Genomic DNA, 25,596 nt, shown 5'->3' with positions numbered 1-25,596 from the left:
TGCTGTGATACGCTCGGAAACCAGATTGAAAATTGTCCAGGTATCCATTTGAGTTTAAGTAGTTGTTCATCTGATTAAAACCTACCTTTTCAATAATCTTACCTATGAAAGGAAGATTTGATATTGGTCTATAGTTGCTCAACATGGTGTCATCAAGATTGCGCTTTTTCAGAAGCAACTGCAGTTTTCAGGGAGTTTGGAAAAGTCCCAGAAAAAGAAGAGAAACTCATTGCATTTGCTGTCGGAGAGCATTTCACTGGGAATCTGACTTGGGGGGGTTTGTCAGTCTCTTAACAGTAGCAAAATGAGTGTGAGTGTTGTTTGTTACTGTTTATAAGGTTTGAGAAGAAGGTCTGTCTAGCTGTGGCTAGTTCCACATTGAGAGCATGAAGGCTGTATTTATAGATGTCACGGTTCATGGGTCCGTGTGTTCATTCTTGCTCTTGAGTTTCTGTTTCATGACAACAGATGCTGTAGTGAGTTTCGTCTTCCACCACATCCGCTCAGCTTTTCTTCTTTGTCTTTTCATCCTCTGAACTGCTGTTGATTTTCTCCAAGATGATTTTTGTCTGCCAGTCTCCTTGCTGACTTTTACCAGAGCAATATCAATAACTTTCTTGCCTTTTGAGTTAAATGAATTAGGGAAAAGATCAACAGATTCTGCAGAAATGCTTGGCGTTAAAGATATAGCCTTCATAAATTGCACACTAGTGTTCTCATTAATGCATCTCTTTCTGACAGAGACAGATCTAGATTCAGTGGTGACAGAGATCAATATATCAAAGACAATACAGAAGTGATCAGATAGTGCTACATCCAACAATGGATGAAATGTTTAGACCTCTTCTGATGAGTAAATCTAGAGTATGTCCACGATTGTTTGTGGGTCCATGCACATGCTGAATCAGGTCAAAAGTGTTTAAAAAAGTTATAATGTCTTTTGTAGTTTTGATATCTGCATTATCTATGTGACTATTAAAATTCCCAGCAATAACAAAACAGTCAAACTCTAAGGAAATCATTGATAACAGTTCTCTGAATTCTTCAACAAAGGCTGGAGAGTATTTTGGAGGCCTGTAAATAATGATAAACAGAATGTGTGGGGCACCTTAGCACAATACCTAGGTATTCAAAAGACAAATTCTGTCCAAATGACACTTGCTTGCATTGATGAACATCTTTAAATGGAGCGGCTCCACCTCCCCAAACAGTCTTGCAGACACTTGTAAAATTAAAGTTAGGACTAGGAGGGGTTGTTTCATTGAGGACTGTTGCACTGCAGCTGTCTTCTAGCCATGTTTCTATGTAGCCATTTAGAAACATAAAATCCAGGTTGTTTGTTACATTTTTTTATAGCGCTTTTCTGGGTACTCAAAGCGCTTTACATAGAAGGGAGGGGAATCTCCTCAACCACCACCAATGTGCAGCATCCACCTGGATGATGAGACTGCAGCCATATTGCCCCAGAACGCCCACCACACACCAGTTTACTGGTAGAGAGGAGACAGAGTGATGAAGCCAATCAGTTTATGGGGATGATTAGGAGGCCATGATGGTCAGAGGCCAATGGGCAAACTGGACCAGGGTAACACCCCTACTCTTTTTTTTTTAAGGACATCCTGGGATTTTTAATAACCACAGAGAGTCATTAACACCTCTTCCAGCAGCAACCTAGTTTTCCCAGGAGGTCTCCCATCTAGGTACTGACCAGGCTCAACCCTGGAATAGTCATACAGATTGATATGCAGTAATCAAAGTATTTATATTTGCTATGAAGATACAGTGTTATTGCATATTAACAACTAGGAAGCATAATATTTTGCTAAATTTATAAAGCCCATAAATGAGCAAAAGCTTAAGTACACGTCAATCTTAAAGCTAGGGTAAGCCATTTTTTCCAGAAACATTTTTTTTTTGTATATATACACATGTGTGTGTTTGCATACTTATTATATATGCTAATCAAATATAATAGCACAGAGTTATATATTGAATTTTGTGAAGACATCTACTGTCTTGCCGTCGCTCCTCAGGCACAGTGATTAGAGTATTCTGCTTCAGACCGTTCACCTGCAAACAAGATTGAAAAAATCTGCAATGATGCCAAGACTTAAATGTGTATAAATAATTATGTGCCGAGTAATTTAGACTTACTTGTCTGGTAGTAATCATAGACTTTTACAACTGCTGGCTTGAGGTTTTTAACTATGAAGGTTTGTTTAATACGTAGTGTTTGGCGAAAGAGCATGTTCTTTTGAATCTGTAAAACATAAAACATTCATATTAAATTCCATTAGATTAATCAGTGCTATGACATGGCACAAGTTTGACATTTTTGCTATATTATATTAGGTTTCAAAACAGATTATGGTTAATTGTCATTTTAATCACAATGGTTGTCATTATAAACCATACATGTTATCATTCCCACCTCTTGAAGATACATGATCACATGGTCGTCTTTGGATTCAACACGATGTACCGATTTCTTTAACTGTGGAAAAACATTTTAGTGCAAATTAAAATATTAGTAAACATTTGGGGAAATTTGGTGGATGCTGACTTTAACTGCCTTACCGTATCCAGGGAAGAGGGCTCTAGTTTGAAACCAGACAAGAGTTTCATATCTACAATGACCATGTTAGAACTGTATTGTGTCCCAGTATACCTGAATGGAAAACAAAAAGTATACAAAATAAAGAATATTTACAATAAACAAGTATAGAATTCAATCTTAACACTGAAGGTGTAAATCAGAATCTGCTCTTACATAAAGTCTAATACGACATCCAGAATTTGTCTGGTCGTCTTCTGACACACACCCCCAGTCCTAGCAAGGATTTGTAATGCCTTAGATTCCTTGGGAGTTGGGATATTGTAGAAAAGAGACATCTAGAAGAAAGTCACAGAACATCAGAAGATCTCTTTAAGCTATAATCTGATCATAATGTGGTTTTAGTTTGTTTGGCTGCACTTCACAGACCTGCACAGACACACAGGTTGAGCCCTTCACTTCAATGCTGTATTTGTTTGAAACGTTCTGCAGCTGCTTCTCCTGGTACAGTAACTTGTTGTCCTGCTTGACATCAAAGTGGTGAGTGTCTCCTGCTGACTGTACAGTCACTGTGCTGGAGCCGTTAGAGCTGAACACTTTAGTAGCGTACAAAGACAGAGCCTGAAGAGCCACCACTGTGTCCTGAGAAATAAATGTGTTCAGTAATGTGACTTTTACCCATTATTCAGCAATCATGTGTTTGATTTGAGTAGTCTGAGTCACCTGTGTGGAGGAGAATCCGCCATAGGCATTCTGCTGCTTCACAAGCCAGCTGACAATCCTGTTAGCAAAGCCCAGATCAGCTGTACTGAGTGAATCTGCAGTGAGAGCAGCTAGCAGCACATATGAGCTGATCTCCACTGCCAGAGAATCAGAGTCACCAGCAGATGCAGACTGAGACCAGTGGAGATGAGACCCTTAAAAAAAAGATTTGGGAACCATTATAAATGAGATCTACAGTTTAAAGTGTGACAAGCACAGCTTAATACAGAGCTCTTACCTTCTGAAATCCCAATGTTCATTAGCTTTTTTAAAAGATAGTCTCGAGTCACTGTGTCTTTAGCCAGACTAAAAGTGTAGGCGAGCAAAGCAGTGGTGTAAGTGTTTCGGTTATCGCCAACAAAGAGCTTTACGTAAGACAAACCTTTGCTCACAGCAGGATCCTACGACAGAAACAGTGCAGGTGACAATATATAAAAGCCTTATAAAATAGTGCAGTTCTTGCTTGAAAACATGTAGACCGTACTGACCGCAACTGATGTGTTCAGCTCGAGTAGTGATGCAGTTATATAGGCAGTGATGGTCACACCGTCACTTACACCCCCCTAAAATACACAGATAACAAATAAAGGCATCTATTATGAAAATCTTCTTTTTTAAATAAGCAATCTTGACTTTCTGTAACAAGACAAATGAATCTGAGAAACAAAATTGCTGAAGTCATTAAAATGTCTTTTTCCTTTCATCATTTTAAGCATGCATATACAAATTTAGTTTGATTAGACCAACAATTTACAAATGTTAACAATTTTGTATCTCAAATAAATATATCTTATTTTAGAAATGTTTTGTAATAATCCAATGATTATTCATTCAGTTCAAACTTGGAATAAGCTGCGGTCACTGCTGGGACAGGCTAATTTTCTTTCTCCTAAAACACCTTTATGGGGAAACAGAATGCTCCCAATGTGTCATCAAAACAAAGATTTTAGGATTTGGTTCGAAAAGGGAATTACACATTTGGAGCATTGCTTTGATGATGTCATTTGAACAGTTAAAGAAAAAATATAATTTGAGTAATAAAGAATTGTTTTGTTATCTGCAATTACGAGATTGTTTAAGAGTTAAATTAAAAAGTTATCCCAAGATACCTGATTTGACAGGTGTTGAGCAAATCTGTTATTCTGATAAACCACTGTATAAATCAATCTCTAGAATTTATGAAGCTCTGATCTCAAGTCAACCTTTAGATGATGCAGACAAATCCAAAAGTAGATGGGAGCAGGATTTGGGGATAAGAATAGATGGGGACCTATGGGGTCACTTCAACCTTGAATTCCAGATATAGATTAATTCAGTTTAATTTTTTTACACCAGCTTTATTACACTCCATCCAGATTGCATAAATTTAATAACAGTATTTCACCCCTTTGCTTCAGATGTGGTACAGAAGAAGGAATATTTTTACAATCTACCTGGTTGTGTCCGAAAGTGATGGCGTTTTGGGTGCAAGTATGTAACATTATTTCTCAAATTCATGGAAGTAATTTTCCAGTGGACCCAGAGGTGTGTTTACAAGGTAATTTACCAACTCCAACCTCTGACATAGTCAAGCGATTAAGCTGACTGAAATGTTGTTCATAACAGCTAAGAAATGTATTGCACTAAAATAGAAAACAGACATTGAGGTGCCGATTGGATTGTGGCTGTCGGAGGTGTGCAGCTGTGTACCATTAGAAAAGACCCCTTTGTGAATTATATAAAAACAGTACCACATCATTTGATTTGATAAGAGCTGATTGTTAAACTGTCATATTTTATTTGTTAAATATGTTACACTTGTGATATTTATATTGTATCTCTCTGGTTTTTTTGTTTAGTTTTTTGTTTTCATGTATCTTATTTATTTATTTATTATTTATCTGTTGTTTGTTGTAATTATGTTTGGAAAAAATAAATGTTTTGTAATTAATGTAGATATTTGTAGTGGGAAACTGATTAAGTTTTTTTTTAATTCAGTCATTTATATTAATATTAGTAATATACCTTGTAATATGTTTACCTTCATTCTGTTATTGAAGAGTTTTCCCCTGGTCTCATATAAACCATCTGGTCTTTGGTGGCGTATCAGCCATTGCTTTGAATTCTGAATTTTTTGAGGGTCAATGAAGATGTAATGCTGTGCTTTCCCGAAAGTCCTCAGCACAAACGCAGTCAGCCTGTTAGTTGAATTCAATTTAATACATTTATTCAGAGTCATCTGGAGATTTGTGATGTGGTTTTTAAGATATTATTACCATCTTTTGATCTGAAACAATATTCATTGTTGGACAGTTGGGTTTTGAACAATGGTTAATTTGAGGTAAAACAGGAGTTCATACCATGTATTTGCTTCTCCCTTTCCAAATGTACTGTATGATCCATCGGAGTTCTCATAGTTGAGTTGCTTTTGATACCCTGTCCAATATTTCTGTTCAGATTATTTTCCTTAAATGTACTGAAAACCATTTTAAGCAGAATGAAATTATTCTGAATGGCATCTCACCGCTCTTAAGGAAGCCGGTGGCTCTCTCTCGGATGGCTGAGGTGAGCTGCTCTGTGTTTTCCAGATACTGCAGAATGTAAATATTGGGAGAAAGAACAGCAATATTTTGTTCTCCACAGCCATACGGCATCTGTAATAATCCGTCAAGATTCTTCAGTGCGCGACCCAATATGTCTCCTACAAGAGGACATGTGATTGTACATTTCTACATCAGAAATATTCACAAGACGATATTGATGTGAAGGTATGATTTTTTTTTTTTTTTTACCAAGCACTGAAACAGTAGCTCTTCCTGATCCCGCTATCATATTTTTGGGAAATGGCAGCTCGACTTCTTCCAAGAGGGTTTGCCCTGTAAATGGAGGCACAAAAGCAATTCATAAATCAAATCAAAATCAGTTTATTCTAAATCATCTAAAAAAAAATTGTTATGGCATAAAAGTGCACAACCATTACCTTTGGGGCAAAGCAGCAAGCTGTGGCTGTTAGTCTTTTCGATTCCTTCAGCCTGAGGGACACAGGTTAATGTTAGCACAATTAAGTTTTTTTTTATCTTTGATGGGAATGTAAAGGTAAAGTTTTAGATAATATAACTTATAATATAACTTATTAATATAACTATAATACATTGTAATTGCATAATATGTTTTTACCCACATTTACACGCAACCTTCGTGTGACTGTGTCAATGCGTCCTCTCTCTGGCACGCTCACAATCTCATTGTCACACACAGTCTGGGATGACTCTGCCTCTGCACTGACTGTAATATTCAAGAGTCCTACGACACAAGACATGAATGTGAAGATACAACAGACACAAACACTGAGAAACGATGATTCAGACTGGAAAACTCACCAAGAACAGAAGGAGTGAGGATCCATTTAAATGTTTTCCTTCCATTAGCACACAGACAGGATGAATACTGATCATCAGAAGAGGCTTTGAGATTGTAGTCAGAGGAAGGAGCTGGAGTCACTTTAACCTGTAAGTCAAACACACGATTAGTAGCATATTTTATACTATTGGATAAGACTGGGTCTGAAGTCTCACCATGATGCACTTGGACAGATAGTTGAAGACAGTGGCTTTCAGCTCAAAGATCTCCCCACGGATGATGGAGTAAGGCAGAGAGAGCTCCAGGAAAAAGGGCTGGAAAACTGTCAGCTGAGCAGGAGGAGCCAGACCCAGACCATTGGAGGACAGACAGAAGGCCTCCGTCTCCCAAGAGGTGATGGTGTCAGGAACCGTCACAGGAACCTGCGCTGATCCAGAGACTCTGAAGAGAAATTTGCTTTTATTAACATGACATATACCAAACGAGTTGGTGGGTAGCAGCTTTAGACTTTTTAACCCATTATTCACTCACCCAACCTCAACAAGTTCCCAGATCCAAGTTTCTGGGAAAAATGCACGAATAGTTTCTTCGGGTGGAGGTGTGAGAGCAATCCCAGGTCCTATACCTCCTGTAGCTCCATGAAATTGACCAACAAAAAACAAAAGGAATAAACAAAGAAAACCTGAACCACCCCATACTGTACTGTAAAATAAAAAAGTATTTAATAAACAATAATAGGGTATGTATATATATATATATATACACAGTCATGGCCAAAAATATCGGCACCCTTGGTAAATATGATCAAAGAAGGCTGTGAAAAGAATTTCTAGGGGTGCCAATAATTGCGTCCAACATGTATTTGAGAAAAACATTTATTTCATAATGATATTTCCCCCCCCATTTTAAATACTTATCCAATGAAAGGTTAGATTTTTGTGAATTTTTTAAAATAAAAGATCAAAAGGATTAACAATGCAGATTAATTTTCACAGCCTTCTTTGATCATATTTACCAAGGGTGCCGATATTCTTGGGTATCCATTGGACTGTATATACATAACAATAATATATAATAATGGTAATATTACGTTTTACAGAAAAACAGTAAAATTACAGTGCTAATATGAATGTGCATCTTAATTTTTTATTTCAAATGTGGAAAAATGATTCTAAACATTTCTCGTTAACAATTCAAAAAATTTGGGAAGGTTATTGGTGCATGTTGGCACATTTGTTGCCAAATGATTGTTATAAGCAGCCCCAACTCACAACAGTTGCAGAGATGGAGTTTGTTTGGAGCAGCATTTACTGTTAACTGAGCCACTCGGAGACACTGAAAACACTCAACCATGAGCTGCTTGTGTGTAAATGAAAATAATACCACACAGCACATAACAGTATATATTTTTATGTAATTAAAATTAAGCCCTGGCAATTTCACAGTTGCCCCAAAACTATTTCATATACTAGCTACCAGCAATTTTCAGTAGCATTTAATGCTTGACAAGTGGTAATTTTGAACCTGAGATACAGATTGTCCTGTACACAGCTGCTAGATGGCGCTTCAGTGCTGTCAGAAGCAATCCATGTAAGAAAAATATGAATACATTTGAAAATGTGCTATTTCACAGTTTTGTTTAAGGCCATTTTGAGATTTGCATGGGTCATTATTCTCAGGTAGGAAAAAACAGAAATATATAGACTATAAATATGGATAAAATCATGTTCCTGACCTACTCCGACTCCAGCTCCTCCAAATGGAATTCCTTGACCCGCTAGACTCATTCCAACCCCTGAAGCCACTGCACCTGGCAAACCCATTGGACCCACTGGACCCATTGCATAGCTAATTCTCGGCATAACTCCTGGTATACCTCCATGAGATGGTGGGTGAAATAAACTCATAAAACCTGGAATTTTACAGGACATTTACTTTACAGTTTAATTTTAGAACATTTCCATGGTACATCTATAGAGAGAAAATAAACGGATGTCTTACCACCAAATATTCTCTGATACAATACATCTCTGAACTTAATACAGGTTGGCATTTTAATAATCAAATTTGTCACCACCTTCAGTCCCATGTTCTTATCCAGATGACAATGTAAAAAGGCAAGAGACAATATCTATTACTAAAAAAGTAATTCAGAGGCATCTAAATGTATACATATATTTTTTTTTCTCTCAAAACATTAATGACAATAAATGTTTAAATGAAACAAACCTCAAACTCAAAAGATTTTAAATACTTACCCTGAAACTCGCATAGGCAGCATCTACTTTACTCTCTGAAGGGTAAAGGTGGAATGGCATTGGTGTATATGGAGGTGAAGGAGGGAGGGACTGAGAACTTCTTGTGGATCTAACATTAAAGCAATCTTCTTGATCTTCATTGTCATATGGAAAAAGCCTGGGTGGCAACAGGTTAAAAACCTGCAAAAGGATGGCATAAAAATACAGTGATTTTGGAATTTCAGTTTGAAAAGTGTAAAAACTGAAGACAGGTCTGAAATATAAATTACTTTGTCAGAATCCAGACGTTTTCCGGACTCCATGATCAGGACGCTCTGATCTACAACACTGAGGCCGCACAGTGACCCAGGCTGAGCTGAGATCTGGAGAGTGTTTTCTTCACCAGGAACAGCCGTAGTCGGCGAAAACTGCAGTAAAACCTGTGACGCACAGTGGTCCAATCTTTAATTTTAAAACAATATCAAAGTATTTCAACCAATCATTACTAAATACTAATTATTACACAGCTATCAGGAATGCTTCTGATATGGCATTTACAAGATTTGACACTTAGATCTAATATTTCATAATATTTGCTGTCATCCAAGGCAACACTGTCTATCAATCCACTCATCCACACAACTAAAACCAGTGTCTACCTCAAAATCATTTATTACAATTTATATAATTTTATTTTTTAAAGATTTTATGATTTTTATAATTATGATTTAAATAGTAATGTATAGATAAAATCTATCTCCTATCCACATACATATTTATTTGGGGTAATAAGTCAGCTGTTCATTACTGCAAAATGAACTCAGAGACTGTACATTCTTACATCTTTTACATACATGCAATCAACTTATTGTAATGGACTCAACCAGCATACCTTGTTTTCAAAACATTTCTCAGTTTGAAATGTTCTGGAAGCAGTTAGTACAATTTCACTGGGCAGCACACAGTATGCGAGAAACTCCATTTTAGGAGCCATCTGTTTACGAACAGGGACTTTAAACATCACTTCTCCCTCCATTACTTCATCAGAGCCTTTCACCTCAACGTTCTTATAGCCATGGTGGACTATGCATTCCCTAGATGAAACCTGAAAAAAAGAAAAATCCAAGTGAATAAAATAGCTGAATGAAAAAGATGTGCGGTGTTCAGCTTAATTTCTTCACCCACCAGGTAGACTATGGTAACAGAACCACTTTCAACAATCTCTCCAGCAATAGTGTACTGCACGGTTACTGGGATCTCCTCCTCACACTTCAGTGGTTCCTCTAGAGCCTTTATAACAAGTTGACTTGCTTTTGCTGGGCTTTCTTTGGGTTTTAATTGCAGAGTTTTGTATGCAGGTTCAAAGTTGAATGGAACCAAAAAGTTATGGGTGAATGAAGCATATGCCTGTCAGGAGCAGATCATTAACACACACAGTCAGAGAAACCAACTGCAACTTAATAAAATAAATGCAGGCATCCTTGAATGCTTAAGGATTTGCACTGGTAAATGGATATCATTGCTGCAGCCAGCCACATATGAAGCAACTCACCGATACATGAATAGATGGACTTATCTCAAGGGACGTATTAATGGTGAAATGGGCCAACCCATTGATGTCTGTAGTAAGTTCTTGAGACCGAATCATTGCATGTTGAACAACAACCTTAAAGTAAGGAAATGGGGTCCCTTTGGCGAACTCAGCTTTAACCTGGTGGAAAAACAAAACCACATTAAGGACATATGCTAGTCAAACAAAATGCAAAAATTTTGTCTTTATTTAGAAACAATAAAGACTAATTCCCAGGAACCTTTGCTTGTATGACTGATCCTTTCTCAAAGAACTCTGGCAGGTCAATAAATCTGATGCTACCAACAGTATAGGTCAATAACACATTTTCAGTCCTTTCCATTGAGATGTCTGGAAAACATAAAAAGGTAAAATAGTGAAATCTTAAGGACAACTCATCAAGTATGCGCAATTGTATTTTGATTTATCAATGCATTGAGCTATTTTGTTTTCATGCATGTTAAAGTAACCTGTCCCCTCCTCAGTTATTGATGCAGTGAATTGAAGAGACTGTGGCATGAAGGTCACTTCTGATCTTCTGATGAAGAATGAAATGGGGAAAATCTCAGAGACACAGCCGGTCTCATTCAGCTAGAAAACAAAAAAACAAAAAACAAAACAAAGAAACAATAATACTTTAAATAAAAAATAATAAAAAACATTATATATATATATATATATATATATATATTACTAAATCATAATATCTAAATATAATATAAATATAATATATATAGCATAATAACAAAACAAAAAAAGAACATTTAGTCATACTTACTACTGCTGACCTATTAACACAGAGTGGAGTTTGATACTGATAGGCATAATAAATATTGACTGGCATGGTTTTACAGAGTCCCATCTTCACACTACCCTGGACAGGATGTCCATGGGTGTATCTGTTGAAGACATACTGTATATTAAGTGATCTTCCTGTTTATTGTGTTCATATTTAATGTTCAAATAATCTCACCTCCCACATACGCCCAGCTTTACTTCCTCTTCATTTGCTCTCACTGTCTTCGGCTTGTGTAATTTCACTTCGAATTTTGGTAGAACTGAATCACAAAGACAGTTGTGACATTATCCATTTTTAGAAGAGGTAAATAGTTAAGAAAAAAACAAGAAAACCAAGAAAACTGACTTTCTGACTGCAGGTTCTTTATTGGCATTTACGGTTCCATGAAGAACTTTTAACATCCATGAAAACTTTTCATTACACAAACGGTTCTTTAGATAATTAAAGCAATAGTTCACCCAAAAATGAATTGGTTACATGAAAATGAGACTCCAAACTGCTGACGAAATCATCACAATAATCCACACGACTCCAATCCATCACTTAGCATATTGTGAAGTGAAAAGCTGCATGTTTGTACGAAACAAATCCAAGGTGTTTTAACTTTATACTGTCACTTCTGGCCAAAATATGAGTCTACGATCCATAATCCACTTCCTCCCTGTTGTCCTCTCACATCACAATCTACCAACATACAGTTTTTGTTTTCACTTTTATCTTAATCTGTGCATATTTCTCTTCTGATTCAGATGTGACAACTTTATATTGTCGAAATATTATGGAAAGAGGACTTGTACAGTATTATTAGCCAAAAGCAATGGTATGAATTTTACAAAATGTTGAGTTGTGATGACTTGTGATGCTTTTTTTGTCAGTCATTCTGACGGTACCAATTCACTGCTGATGATCCCTTGTTGGGCAAGTGATGTAATGCTAAAATTCTCCAAATCTGTTCTGATGAAGAAACAAATGTATCTACGTCTTGGATGGCCTGAGGGTGAGTAAAGTTTAAGCAAATTTTCATTTTGGGGTTAACTATTCCTTTAAATTGTTAGTCACACTAAGAATTTTTTTTTCATTTAATATAATAACTATTCACTGAAAGTTTCTTAGGGCAATCCAAAATGGATCTTCTATGGCATCGCTGAGAAAGCCCCCTTTATGGAACCTTTATTTTTAAGAGCATAAAGTAAAAAGTAAGCTAATACTCACCATACTCTTTAACCTGAAAATATTCTTTAATTGTTTGCTTGCTAGTCTCTACAAAAAGCTCATATGAACCAACAGGAGCCTCTGGATTCAGTGTATGGGAAAGTTGCAGAATCTTGCCATGGGTTGATGTGGCATTAATCCACTGATTGATTCTGTTCATTCGATTGTCCTGTTTATATGAGAAGGCATTGAAGACAAACAACATAGCAACAGGAACATTCATGCACAAAAAAGTGTCTGTGAAAGGGGGAAAACAAGAAACGAAGTGTACCTTCACTCCAATGAGTTTGTACTGTGGATTTAAACAGATAACATTAGGCTTAGTTTGCACAACACTCATTGATCAGAAATAATTGAATTTCAACCCACGGCTGTTTACTCTGAGGTCCAAGTCTGAAAGTGAATTTCAGGTAGATTTGTGCAAATATTCATGTGCAAACATGACTAATAAGGTCTGCTAAACATTCAACCAATATCATGCCTTACCCACTATTAAAAACGTAAAAATTACAACCTACTGTTTCATCAATTGGCTTTAAATTTAGGTCCACCGTGAAAATCCTGAACTGAACTGTAAAATTGAGGAACACATAAAATATCAAGTCCATTAAAGTGCATAAAAGCAGACTGTGATCAAAGCACACTGAGGCTGAATATAAAGCAAAATACCTGTTTGACCTGGATTGTAGATTGGTTTATCTGTTCGAATTATTGTAAGTGGATTATATGACATGAATTTGACTTTTCTCTTTTCAATCAGTTGAGTGTTTTTCCCTCGAGCTTCAACTTGGATCTCTTGCACTGAATCAGACTCAGGAGCCTGTTAAACACATGCAGTTATATTACAAATCAGTATCATCTTTTCTAGAGAGCAAGAATTTAAGATATTTACCCTGAAAATATTCTTTAACTGTTGTTTTGAGAGTTGCAGTAAACAATATATTCTTCCATTTAGATTTAGATTTGTTCTATATTACAAATTTTTTTTTTTTTTAAAGAAAACATTCTATTAAGACAATGGATATGCTGTATTAAACAACCCCAGAAGATCATTCAATGAATAATATAAATGTAATAACAGGCCTGAAAGTCAACACAGCGATGGAATTCCTTCTCAGTTCTCTCCTGTAGAAGTGTTTTGTTCTGGTTATAGTTAACTAGCGAAATAGTAAGCTGCAGATTTTCCTCTGGTTTTAGAAGGCTCACACATAGCTTAGCCTCTGAGCCTGATCTTATAACACCTGGAAATGTCACCATGAAAATTCTGCAAAAAGAAAGTGTATGCACTTAATAACCCCCTTTTCAATGTGTGAAACTAATGATAGTTACGTTGAGATAAGAGCAAACATACAAACACACATGAAAGGACATACTAATGAATACAGATTATATTTAAAAAACAAACATATACATAATAAAAAAGCTAACACTTACGGCTGAGAAGTTCCTTGATAGGCAGAAAGCAATAAAACACACGTTATTATTATTCCTCTTTTGAGTAACACAAGAAAAAAAGCCATCATGAAGGGATGTGATGACCATTTACAAGCATCTACCCATGTCTAAAATTTTACCAAACAGTTTTTGCTTATTTGACTGGTCACATGACCTCAGTGATGATTAACTATTCTGCAGTGGTGGTACAGGATGGCAGGCTTTTTCTTAAATACAAATAAATAAAGCATGTAATGTAATAAAATATACTAATAATGTTAAATAAAAATATACTAATAAACATTTGAAATAGAGCACACAGTAAGCAAAGTTAATATCACTGCACTTAATAATATTGTAATATATATATATAGTCAAGGCGCCGGTTTGATCTGGGTCTGTTTGTGTTGTGTCCTGGTTAGTCTGGAGAAAATGGCTGTCAGTTGTTATTCGTGTTTGCCATGTGCTCTATTGTTTATTGTTACCCCGCCCCTCTTGTTTCCAGATTATCTTGTTAGGGTTAACACCTGTTTTAGATCATTAGTCTCCCTTTATATTCCCCAATTGTTTTCTTTCCTCTGCCAGATTCAATCGCTGCTCTGCTGAGTTAACCTGGTTTTTGGCTCTGTTTGGTGTGATCCTGTTCCTGCTATTGTCATGTGTAGCCTTGCGTAGTTTCCTTTCCATATATTTTATACTTATATATAAAATATTTTATACTTATATATTTTTGATATTAGGGTTTTTCCTTTTTGATCAGTTTTGTGCTATCTAGTGTTTTTTTTTTTTTAAAGCTCCAGTTTAGTTTTTGTTTTTCCCCTTGCCCCTTTTGCTCCCCCCATCGGCTCTGGCTGCTGGATTCCCTACTGCCTGCCACCTTCCTCCCATCCCTTGCTACCCAGCCCTTCCTGTTCCATCCAGCTGCTCTGCTAATATCAGTCTTGTCCTCCAGCCTCAGAAGATTCCAGTCAAGCCAGCCAGGCTTCTGCCTTCACCCTCCTGGAACTGTTCTCCCAGATAGCAGACGGATGTGGGCCACTTCAGGCAATGATGCGGCACTGGTGGCCTTCTTATGGCCCGCACCAAATGTGTCTGAGCCTGAAGTGGCCCACATGTAAAATGGCAAATATGGCCCAAAAAATGTAAATCACATCTGGGCCATTTTAGGCAAAGATGCGGCACTCATGACAATGTGTAATCTGAATCTGAGCCTAAAGTGGCCCATATGATAGATAATAAACATGGCCCAAATATGACAAACCAAATGTGGGCCACCTATGGCAAAAACGTGGCACAATTGACAATGACTAATCTGGATGTAAACCAAATATGGCCCACATATGTTTCAGCAAATGTGGCCCAATTATCTTAAAACATATCTGGGCCAGGTTGGGCAAAGATATGGCACAGTGGCACTGGCTCATCTGGATGTGAGCCAAAAGTGGCCCACATATAATCCTGAAAATGTGGCCCAGTTATCTCAAAACATATCTGGGCCCGGTTTGGCAAAGATATGGCACAGTGGCACTGGCTCACCTCGATGTGAGCCAAAAGTGGCCCACATATAATCCTGAAAATGTGGCCCAGTTATCTTATAACATATCTGGGCCAGGTTTGGCAAAGATATGGCTCAGTGAATACTGGCTCATCTGGATGTGAGCCAAAAGTGGCCCACATATAATGTTGCAAATGTGGCCCAGTTATCTTATAACACATCTGGGCCAGGTTTGGCAAAGATATGGCACAGTGACCACTGGCTCATCTGGATGTGAGCCAAAAGTGGCCCACATATAATGTTGCTAATGTGGCCCAGTTATCTTATAACACATCTGGGCCAGGTTTGGCAAAGATATGGCTCAGTGACCACTGGCTCACCTGGATGTGAGCCAAAAGTGGCCCACATATAATGTTGCAAATGTGGCCCAGTTATCTTATAACACATCTGGGCCAGGTTTGGCAAAGATATGGCTCAGTGAACACTGGCTCACCTGGATGTGAGGCAAAAGTGGCCCACATATAATGTTGCAGATGTGGCCCAGTTATCTTATAACACATCTGGGCCAGGTTTGGCAAAGATATGGCTCAGTGGCCACTGGCTCATCTGGATGTGAGCCAAAAGTGGCCCACATATAATGTTGCAAATTTGGCCCAGTTATCTTATAACACATCTGGGCCAGGTTTGGCAAAGATATGGCTCAGTGGCCACTGGCTCATCAGGATGTGAGCCAAAAGTGGCCCACATATAATATTGAAAATGTGGCCCAGTTATCTTATAACACATCTGGGCCAGGTTTGGCAAATATATGGCTCAGTGACCACTGGCTCATCTGGATGTGAGCCAAAAGTGGCCCACATATAATGTTGCTAATGTGGCCCAGTTATCTTATAACACATCTGGGCCAGGTTTGGCAAAGATATGGCTCAGTGACCACTGGCTCATCTGGATGTGAGCCAAAAGTGGCCCACATATAATGTTGAAAATGTGGCCCAGTTATCTTATAACACATCTGGGCCAGGTTTGGCAAAGATATGGCTCAGTGAACACTGGCTCACCTGGATGTGAGCCAAAAGTGGCCCACATATAATGTTGCAGATGTGGCCCAGTTATCTTATAACACATCTGGGCCAGGTTTGGCAAAGATATGGCTAAGTGACCACTGGCTCATCTGGATGTGAGCCAAAAATGGCCCACATATAATATTGAAAATGTGGCCCAGTTATCTTATAAGACATCTGGGCCAGGTTTGGCAAAGATATGGCTCAGTGACCACTGGCTCATCTGGATGTGAGCCAAAAGTGGCCCACATATAATATTGAAAATGTGGCCCAGTTATCTTATAACACATCTGGGCCACGTTTGGCAAAGATATGGCTAAGTGACCACTGGCTCATCTGGATGTGAGCCAAAAGTGGCCCACATATAATGTTGCAAGTGTCGCCCAGTTATCTTATAACACATCTGGGCCACGTTTGGCAAAGATATGGCTAAGTGACCACTGGCTCATCTGGATGTGAGCCAAAAGTGGCCCACATATAATATTGAAAATGTGGCCCAGTTATCTTATAACACATCTGGGCCAGGTTTGGCAAAGATATGGCTGAGTGACCACTGGCTCATCAGGATGTGAGCCAAAAGTGGCCCACATATAATGTTGCAAATGTCGCCCAGTTATCTTATAACACATCTGGGCCAGGTTTGGCAAAGATATGGCTAAGTGACCACTGGCTCATCTGGATGTGAGCCAAAAGTGGCCCACATATAACGCTGTAAATGAGGCACAGTTATCTCAGAATGTATTTGGGCCAGTTTTGGCAAAGATATGCTACAGTGGCACTGCCTCAGGTGTGAGCCGAAAGTGCCACCCATATGGCATGGCAAATATGGCCCATATAATTCATAATAATTTGGGCCACATTTGGAAAATATACGGCACAGTCAGCATTGGCTAATCAGGGTGTAAGTCTAACTTGGCCCACATTCGAAATATGCCCCCCAAAAATGTAAACCTACGTGGTAAGTCCATTTCTGGCTTAGATGCAACACTTCTGACAATGGATAATTTAGCTTAAAAAGGACAGACTTTGAAACTGCCTTGAATTTTTTTTTAACAACATTTAACAATATTTTTTGGTATAGATGCAGCAGGCACTTAGGCTGTGTGTCGTGTCCACCAATGCGTTTTTTTTTCACGCGACTGGTGTGTTTATTCAATTGTTTTCAATGGGAGTGCCGCGTTTTTAAAACGCCATGCATTTTTCTGGCTATAAAGCGCTGAACACTCAGCGTTTTTTATAGATCGGCGAGAGTTAAAGAATGTTAAACTTTGGTTAAAACGCTCATTACTGTCACTTTCTACCAGACCGTCCAATCACAATGGAGGAGGGGCGGGAAAAATACCACACCGACCAACTGTCACAACATTCTTTCTGAACAACATCAAATAGCAGAGTAGATGGAAAAATTATATTTCTGGTTTCCGAACATACGTGTCTATACCATATGACATCCGTACTATACAAACATTATTAGTATTATACAAATTATCAGCGAAATCAGTTACAAGTAAACTGTGCTACGGATATTCTGTATAGCAAGAAAGCGTCTCAACAAAAAAAAAAAAAAAAAAAAACAACAACAAAAACGCTGCACTGCCAAAACACTTTCAATCGCCCACAGCTAGGCGTTTTCAGCAGATTGCCTAGCATTTTTGGCTGGCTAAAAACGCTTTGGTGGACATGTCCTTAGGCTGGATGTGAGGCTACATGTACTTACATCTATAACATATATGCTATTGCTGACATATGTTTTGTAGGTAGAGTGTCTCGAAAAGTTCAAGTGTCTAAGTTCAAACTTATGAAGAGTTTTTTATGGTTTTGGGATGTGCAAGGAGATACTTTAGTTGCTGTTTGTGCAAAGCTTGGGGCACAATGATTTTGCCAAGTACTGTATCAACATATTTTTGTTGATCTTGGAACATCATTCCTGTCCATAAAAATAGTCCTAACCCTAACCCTACAATCAGAGGGAAATGATAATAACACTAATCTAGAAGCATGGTTGAAAGCCTAAACTTGGCATAACTTCAATTCTAATTGGTCGATATGAATGCTGTTCCAGGATCAATAAAGATGTTGAGCCAGGAACATGTTGTAGCCTACTCGGTGAAACCTTGCTTATCTTGCTAGCAGTGTCATATAGGCCTAACTTCTAGAGCAGACACGGATAAACTTCCAATGAGGCCTCAAGATGAGTTAAAATTATGACAAATTAGTCAATCAAGATATTTCTTATTATTTGGCTATTTTTTATAACAAATGTACTGGATTTGTTGTGGAGAATAGGACTATAAGGAGACATTGAAGTCAAAAAGGTTGTGATTCACTGTTCCTATGTGTCTCAAGTGACCCCACAAAGGGTAATATTTGAAACCCCCTTAAAATATTCAAATATTGAAAAATAATCCAATTAAAATATTAAAATATTGAAAATATATATAAAAAAATATTTTAAAAATGAAATAAACATATTTTAAATAAATAAATAAACATTTAATTTTATTACATTCAGGGTTCTCAAGTTTTATCAAAATCTTGATGCGGTTAGGGGAGGAGCCCTAATGGAGCCCCAATTTTACCCATTGTTCATAATTAACCAGCACAAATTGAAATTATAACAATTGGTAAATCTGATAAATGACAGAGCAATTCATCACATCAAAAATACTCTTTAATGTTATATTTCAAAATGACAAATATACACAAATTACAAAAATATAACAAATTGCTCAAGAGTACACACTCCAGCATGAAATGTGTTTTGTGTTGTAAGTGTTTGTTGCACATTTTGATGCCTTGATAACAGGGGTAGGGGGCTCCCAGACATTTTCACTGTCATAATGGATGACAGTGTTCCGTCCAGAGCCAACCTGTTTTGGTTTTGTTCAAACCTATCTCCATCAGGACGTGTGTTCGCGCGATGTTGTTGGTTGCCTAGTAACGAACGTACAGTGGCCGAGAATGTTCCGTCAACTTTGTTCGCGCATCTATGTTGCCTATAGGTGCTGGCAGCAGGAAACGTCACTTATTTCGGATACATTTCGGATACACTTTCGCTGTATCCGAAATCGCCCCCGGTTGGCATTGCCTTTTCAGCGTGAGAAATACACGGTGTGGCGTACAGCGTGTGAACTGGTTGAATTGCGTGTGTCTCACGGCCACATTTCTGGCTTAATATAATTTACATTTATACAACTGTCATTTTTAGGCTATAAATAATCTTTCTTAAAGATAAAAAATATATAATTTTAATTGACATTATAATTGATGAAATACGATTAAATGAACGACAAAGCTCTTGTGAGAAAATATTATTATTTTGATAATTAACTTTTTCAGCCCCCTGCATTCATGAAAAATGGTCACATTTTTTTGCTTCAGCTTACTTATTTATTAGAGATACGATCTCTATTTTGTTTATAACAAAATATTTACTGCATTTGAAGTTGTCTTTGAAAAAAAAAAATCAAACTGATTCGGCCCTTTAAATTTAAACATAGCCGTAAAGCGCGAAAAAGGCGCTCGAAACCAAAGGTCAGAGGATTGTCAGTTGGAGGGAGGACGAATACTGCAAACAAACAATCAAGGTAAGATCGATACATTTATATTTTCTTAGCGATTGCTTCGTTATATCCATGTTGTATGAGTTAATGGAATAACTTCTAATTTCGAAGTAACATTATTTTGGCAGTTTATAGCTCTAAGCTAGATCTATTATGGTTATCGAATGCGAAATGAACAAGTATCGATTGAACGGCGCGCCAATACATTTAGATTTGCTCATGTTGCTCCGATCTTGCCAACCTTCAGTCAGTTCTGCACGGTGAAAGGATTTAACTCTTGTCTTATTTTGGCACAACAATGAAAAATGTATATATAATAGCCTATAGTGTAATTTTTCATTCATGTTTATACATTGGGCATACAGTAATACTGCAGTAACTGCACTAGTTTTATTACTTTGTGACAGCATTTTTAACTAGCAATAATGCACAAATTACTACATGCTTTTTCTTACAATAAAAGCTTTTATGAGATGATTTCAAAGTAACAATAGCCTAATAGATATTATTGAGCAAGTTGGTTCAGGTATTATTACTCTATGTATTTCACATTTTTAGTATACCCTAGTAATTTTAAAATTAGTTTGCCTGCTTTTTTTTTTTTTTTTTTTTTCATTTAATGTTTTGAGTCAGGATGTTTTTCACCTTAATAACACATGTTGATGTGATTTGCTACAGAAAACTGCTGGTGGGAATAAAATGCTACAGTTTAGAGTTCACTGTCACCATTAAGGTAAGCTGCTGATACATTTCATGTGGTACAAAATAAAAAAGTATCAAGGAATTTTTTTTTTTTTTTTTTTCGTTTATATAAGCTACAATTTAAAAGTGTAATTTAAAGTGTAAAACTTATTTTTTAAAGTGTAATTATTATTTTTAAACAGTTCTTATAAATACATACAGTATGTAATTTTTTTATAAAAATGTTTTTGAGGTGACTCAATCATGATCATGAGGTGACTAAAGATTCCCAGTTCCCAGCCATATTATACAATGATTTATTGCTTGTCTTTGTTGAATAATACAGAAGATAAAGAGCTTAAACAACTAGTATATTTAATCGCATTATTAGTAAAAAAAAAAAAGTAAAAAAATTAATTTTTAAATAAAAAACACATTTAGATTATTTTCCAAAATCGTTCGACTAACATTATTACTTGTTCGGCCTCAAACTCTGACCATGAAGACATTGTGTCACTACTAAAAGAGATCGAATCTGATCTTAGATTTGTTAGTCTACCTCTACTCCGTGTGTTTCTCTGCACAGACCCTGTGCACCCAGAATGCGATCTTTCCAGATGTCCTTCATCTCCACCCGAAACCGCTTCGCCCCCCTCCGCGAGACGGAACGCGATGCTGTGATCGTCGGAGGCTCCATCGTCCGGCACGTCCGTGCTACGTCAGCTGAAGGTAGAGTGCACACTCACTGTTTCCCCGGTGCTCGTGTTCTCAATGTTTCTGCGAATGTTTACCCGCGATCCTGAAGGGCAACGAGAACATCGGTGCTGTCGTGCTGCACGCGGGGACAAACGACATCAAGCTGCGGCAGATGGAGACACTGAAGAGGGACTACAGGAGCCTGATCGAGACGGTACGCAGCACATCGCCCGCGGCGACGATCATCGTGTCAGGACCGCTTCCCACGTATCGACAAGGAAACGAAAGGTTCAGTAGACTGTTTGCTTTAAACTAATGGTTATCGTCATGGTGTAAAGAACAGAAACTGCTCTTTGTTAATAATTGGAATCTTTTCTGGGAGCGTCCTAGGCTTTTCCGTGCTGATGGTCTGCACCCCAGCAGAGTCGGGGCGGAACTCCTGTCGGACAACATCTCCAGGACGCTACGCTCCATCTGACTAGTAAGACAATTCTCAAATAACTGCCATGATGACTTTTGTTCTACCCACTTAAAAGATAGAAGTACTTGCGTTGTCCAATCTATACAGACTGTGTCTGTTCCCCGAATAGCGAGGTCTAAATATAAATTTAATGCAGGATCTAGAAAAAATCTGACCGTGATTAAACCAGAAAAACGCAAAATAAACGAACAAAAACTATTTTTAAAGCTTGGGCTCCTAAATATTAGATCACTCGCACCCAAAGCAGTTATTGTAAATGAAATGATCACAGATAATCATTTTGATGTACTCTGCCTGACTCGATAAAACAAAAACAACAAGCAGCCGAAAATGAATAGTGGAATAAAGTCGTTATTTTTGTTTGTTTTTTTGCGCACAAAAAGTATTCTCGTCGCTTGATAAACTTATGGTTGAACTAACATGAACAAACAGTGAATGACTGTAACATTAAAAAAGCTTAATAAATAATGCAGTTCATGTTAGTTAATACTAGTTAATACATTAATTAATGTTAACAATTAAGGCCTTAGAGTTACCAAACTGTTTAATGCAGGGGTAGACAATAAGGGAAATTTGCCACTGGCCCTCCGGGCCAGTGTCTTTTGAAGTTCACTGGCCCAGGTCAACGCGTCGGGTATTGATCCCAATAATCACGAAAAAGAACAGTTTGCTTGAACAACATGAATAACATTTATTTTTTTTAAGGTAGGTTTAGTGCAAATTGCAGCAAAACTGCAAAAACATGAAACAAGTGCAAATAAACCTATTGCATAGGATTCATTCTCCGTAGTCACACAGCAATTCATTATATTATGTTCATACCATAGGTTTCATACGTTAACTTTTCTCTAACTTAATTGTCTGCATATGTGGGCATTGATCTGCAGAGCTCACAGTAAACCTCTTTTTTTTTTTTCTTGATCGTAGCCCAGCTAGGGGTGGGCGATATGGGAAAAATATCATATCACGATTTTTTTTTAGAAATATCACGATTCAATCACGATTCTTTGTCATGTTGGTTTTGCAAGTCGTCTGAGCATTACAGCCAAACTAGAAAGACAAAGCCTTTCAAGGTAACAAAAAAAAAAAAAAAAAGACATGGCAGATATTTAGGCCAAAGTGGGCGAAGATAAAAATCTTTGTCATCATTCTATCTTTCTTATTTTTTAATAAAAACAAAGATACAAATTACAAATACACATAATATACAAATAAAACAAACAGTGCTTTATTTTCAGGTACAATAGGTGTATTTAGCAGAGCATTCAATGAAATTGAATGAACAAATATAAAAATAAAACACTAGATAGACTGATTCCTAAAGCAACTGTTAAAGTTTTTCAGTCAAGAATAGTGAGTGATTTTTCTCTGTGTTTTGTTGTTTTGTTAACGTTAAATGAATAGTTCCCCCAAAAATAAATATTCTGTCATCTGTCTGTCAATTCTGTCATAATGTTTTATTTTTATACCATCATTTACTCAAGTTGTTTTACACCTGAATGAGTTTCTTTCTTCTGCTGAACATAAATGCTATTTTGAAGAAGGTGGAAAACCAAACAGTTGCTGGTCCTCATTGACTTCCATTGGATTTTTCTTTCTTGCTATCAAAGTCAATGTAGACCAGCAACTGTTTGGTTACCCTCATTCTTCAAATTATCTTCTTTTGTGTTCAGCACAAGAAATTAATAGAGGTTTGGGACAACATGTGAGTGAGTAAATAATGACAGAAATTAAATTTTAGGGTGAACTATCCCTTTAATGACAGTCGACAGCACGTTTAGTGTCCTGTCTCTTTAAGAGCTGCACGCATCTAATATACAGGCACGCATCCGTTTCTCTCTTAACTATTTACTTTCATTTTAGAGATAACCAACTGAGTCTGTATGTAAACCTTGTGTGTTTTGACAGTATTAGCGCAAAAAATAAGTTAGTTGAGTAATCAGGCGCTGTTAGACAGGCTTTTTAGTGCGCGTGCTTCAGGTGTATGCGATCAGTAAAAGCGCAGGTCAGACCAGCGCGCGAATTAAACGTTTAACCAGCAAGGCTTGTGTGCAAATAATGTACTTTTGCGATCGCGAATAAGTGCAGTGTCCTGTCAGAGTAACTCTACTGCTGTATGTCGTGTTGTACAGTATATAGAGACTGAGGCGCCAGAACTGTATTTGACATAATGTGTGCTGTAGCACGATACTACGATATTTCTTCAAAAGCAGATCGTGGAGACATTTTTATCGTCCACGATCAAAAATCGTCATATCGCACACCCCTAAGCCCAGCCAATTCCAGCGGTCTCGCCACTGGGGCTGAAACTTTCTCTGCCTTTTCTTTTCGTATTCCCTTTCGCTTTCCCTCAATTCCTCTGGTGATTTTCTCTTCCTTGCCTTCTCTTTTTTACCCGGCGTTTGGCCGGGTGATGTGGGTTTCAGAAACATGTAGCCTAGCTTAATAGTAGCTATAGGTAGGTGCTGAGCAGCAGTGTGCAGTTTGCGCGCGTAACCGCGGGAGCGAGCAAAGCGGTGCAGACGTCACGGAGCGCATAAACCGCTGCATCTGTAACTGTCGGGATCACGTAACGTGTTAGCGGTGGTTACCGAGACGATTTAACAGAAATCAAAACACAGAACCACAGGTAATTAATGTGAAATTAGACTTTTTTTTAATAGAGGCATTATTTTTACTGGCCCCACCGGGCTAGTGGTTGGAGCGATCTGGTGGCCCTGACGGTTTTAAAAGTACGTCCGGGCCACCGGGCCAATTATATTGTCGACCCCAGCAATGCACTGGTAGTTCCAGTCCATTTTTTCCCCATTCAGTATTAATGTGCTATTGCTATTAAAACACTATTGTAAAATCAGCATTCAACAGTGTATTTTTTTTGTGTGTATCCAATAAAGGCTTGCAAGATTGCCATGATGACGCAGATGGGCCCAGCCAAGGTGGTCAAATTCTTTAATTTTGGATGGCTCCATTTGCCAATGTCTTCTAGTGTGTTTACTTCTGCGTTGTCTGTTTTTTTTTTTTTTGGATGACCAACTGGAAACATGTTTTGTTTTGTTTTTTGTTTAGTTCTAAGATGCTTTATATGCACATATTTTGTGTTTTTATTATTATTGCTATTTTTTTTTTTTAGATTGCTTTCCAGTTTTGAAAAAGGAAACTTGCACTTGGTTGTTCTTTGACAATATTAATAAATAATGCAAATGTTTGCAGAAATGTGTTTAAATCATCTGTTGTAACTTCTCTTAACATAAAAAGGGGGCATTTTTAAATTTCTCTTTAGTTTATATCTCTTAGTGTCAATGATATGGCACAGCATGCACACACAAAAACACACAGTTATGGTTTATTTATGTAATTCTTGGCTAACATGTGGCTGAACAACTGACCTACTTGTGGAGCAGATCTGGCAAACAGGAGTGCATTGCAAAAGTGCCACCATTCCATGCTGCATGAGGAATGTTGGGAAAGACCAGGGTTTGTATAAAAATCAACTGTGGCCAGGTGTGGTTTATTTGGTTTGTTGTTGGGTTACATGTGGCATTGCTATGGCTTAATTGTGGCCCAAATCTGGCAAACAGGAGTGGACTGCCTTAAGTGCCATAATGTTCATCTGGCCCACATACCGCGTGGAATGATGGCACTTGGGCGGTCCGCTCCTGTTTGCCAGATTTGGGCCACAATTAGGCCAAAGCAATGCCGCATGTCAGCCGTA

General features: G+C 37.6%; 1 protein-coding gene and 1 long non-coding RNA gene across 2 annotated transcripts; one reads left to right on the top strand and one right to left on the bottom strand.

Moving 5' to 3' along the window:
- Positions 1 to 1,743: 1,743 nt before the first annotated feature.
- Positions 1,744 to 14,065, bottom strand: a2m2b (alpha-2-macroglobulin 2, member b). The gene is made up of 35 exons (XM_079386903.1): positions 13,908 to 14,065; positions 13,557 to 13,737; positions 13,143 to 13,293; positions 12,992 to 13,044; positions 12,745 to 12,765; positions 12,474 to 12,642; positions 11,436 to 11,520; positions 11,241 to 11,361; positions 10,933 to 11,053; positions 10,704 to 10,813; positions 10,445 to 10,603; positions 10,078 to 10,299; positions 9,785 to 9,997; positions 9,183 to 9,332; positions 8,914 to 9,093; positions 8,657 to 8,747; positions 8,391 to 8,567; positions 7,187 to 7,283; positions 6,871 to 7,096; positions 6,676 to 6,802; positions 6,477 to 6,598; positions 6,276 to 6,327; positions 6,088 to 6,171; positions 5,820 to 5,996; positions 5,656 to 5,731; positions 5,337 to 5,493; positions 3,805 to 3,879; positions 3,555 to 3,717; positions 3,278 to 3,471; positions 2,984 to 3,196; positions 2,771 to 2,892; positions 2,578 to 2,668; positions 2,432 to 2,494; positions 2,155 to 2,260; positions 1,744 to 2,070 (listed from the first exon to the last, which is right to left on the bottom strand). The coding sequence occupies exons 1-35, from the start codon at positions 13,994 to 13,996 to the stop codon at positions 2,030 to 2,032; spliced, it is 4,479 nt and encodes a 1,492-aa protein (XP_079243029.1). The 5' UTR covers positions 13,997 to 14,065; the 3' UTR covers positions 1,744 to 2,029.
- A 5,909-nt stretch (positions 14,066 to 19,974) lies between these two features.
- On the top strand, positions 19,975 to 25,150 carry LOC306850933. The gene is made up of 5 exons (XR_013782457.1): positions 19,975 to 20,050; positions 20,705 to 20,759; positions 21,294 to 21,436; positions 21,513 to 21,884; positions 24,779 to 25,150. It is a non-coding gene; the product is annotated as an uncharacterized lncRNA (long non-coding RNA).
- The last annotated feature ends 446 nt before the right edge of the window (positions 25,151 to 25,596 follow it).

This window comes from Barbus barbus (assembly GCF_936440315.1).
Source record: "Barbus barbus genome assembly, chromosome: 31".
NCBI lineage: Eukaryota > Metazoa > Chordata > Actinopteri > Cypriniformes > Cyprinidae > Barbus > Barbus barbus.
This window is presented reverse-complemented; position numbering and strand designations above follow the sequence as displayed.

Coding starts and splice junctions, on each gene's coding strand:
- a2m2b (XM_079386903.1), bottom strand. CDS start 13,996: ATGATGGCTTTTTTTCTTGTGTTACTCAAAAGAGGAATAATAATAACG. Junction 13,738..13,907: donor TATCAAGGAACTTCTCAGCC/GTAAGTGTTAGC, acceptor TTCTTTTTGCAG/AATTTTCATGGTGACATTTC. Junction 12,643..12,744: donor ACAAACTCATTGGAGTGAAG/GTACACTTCGTT, acceptor TCATATAAACAG/GACAATCGAATGAACAGAAT.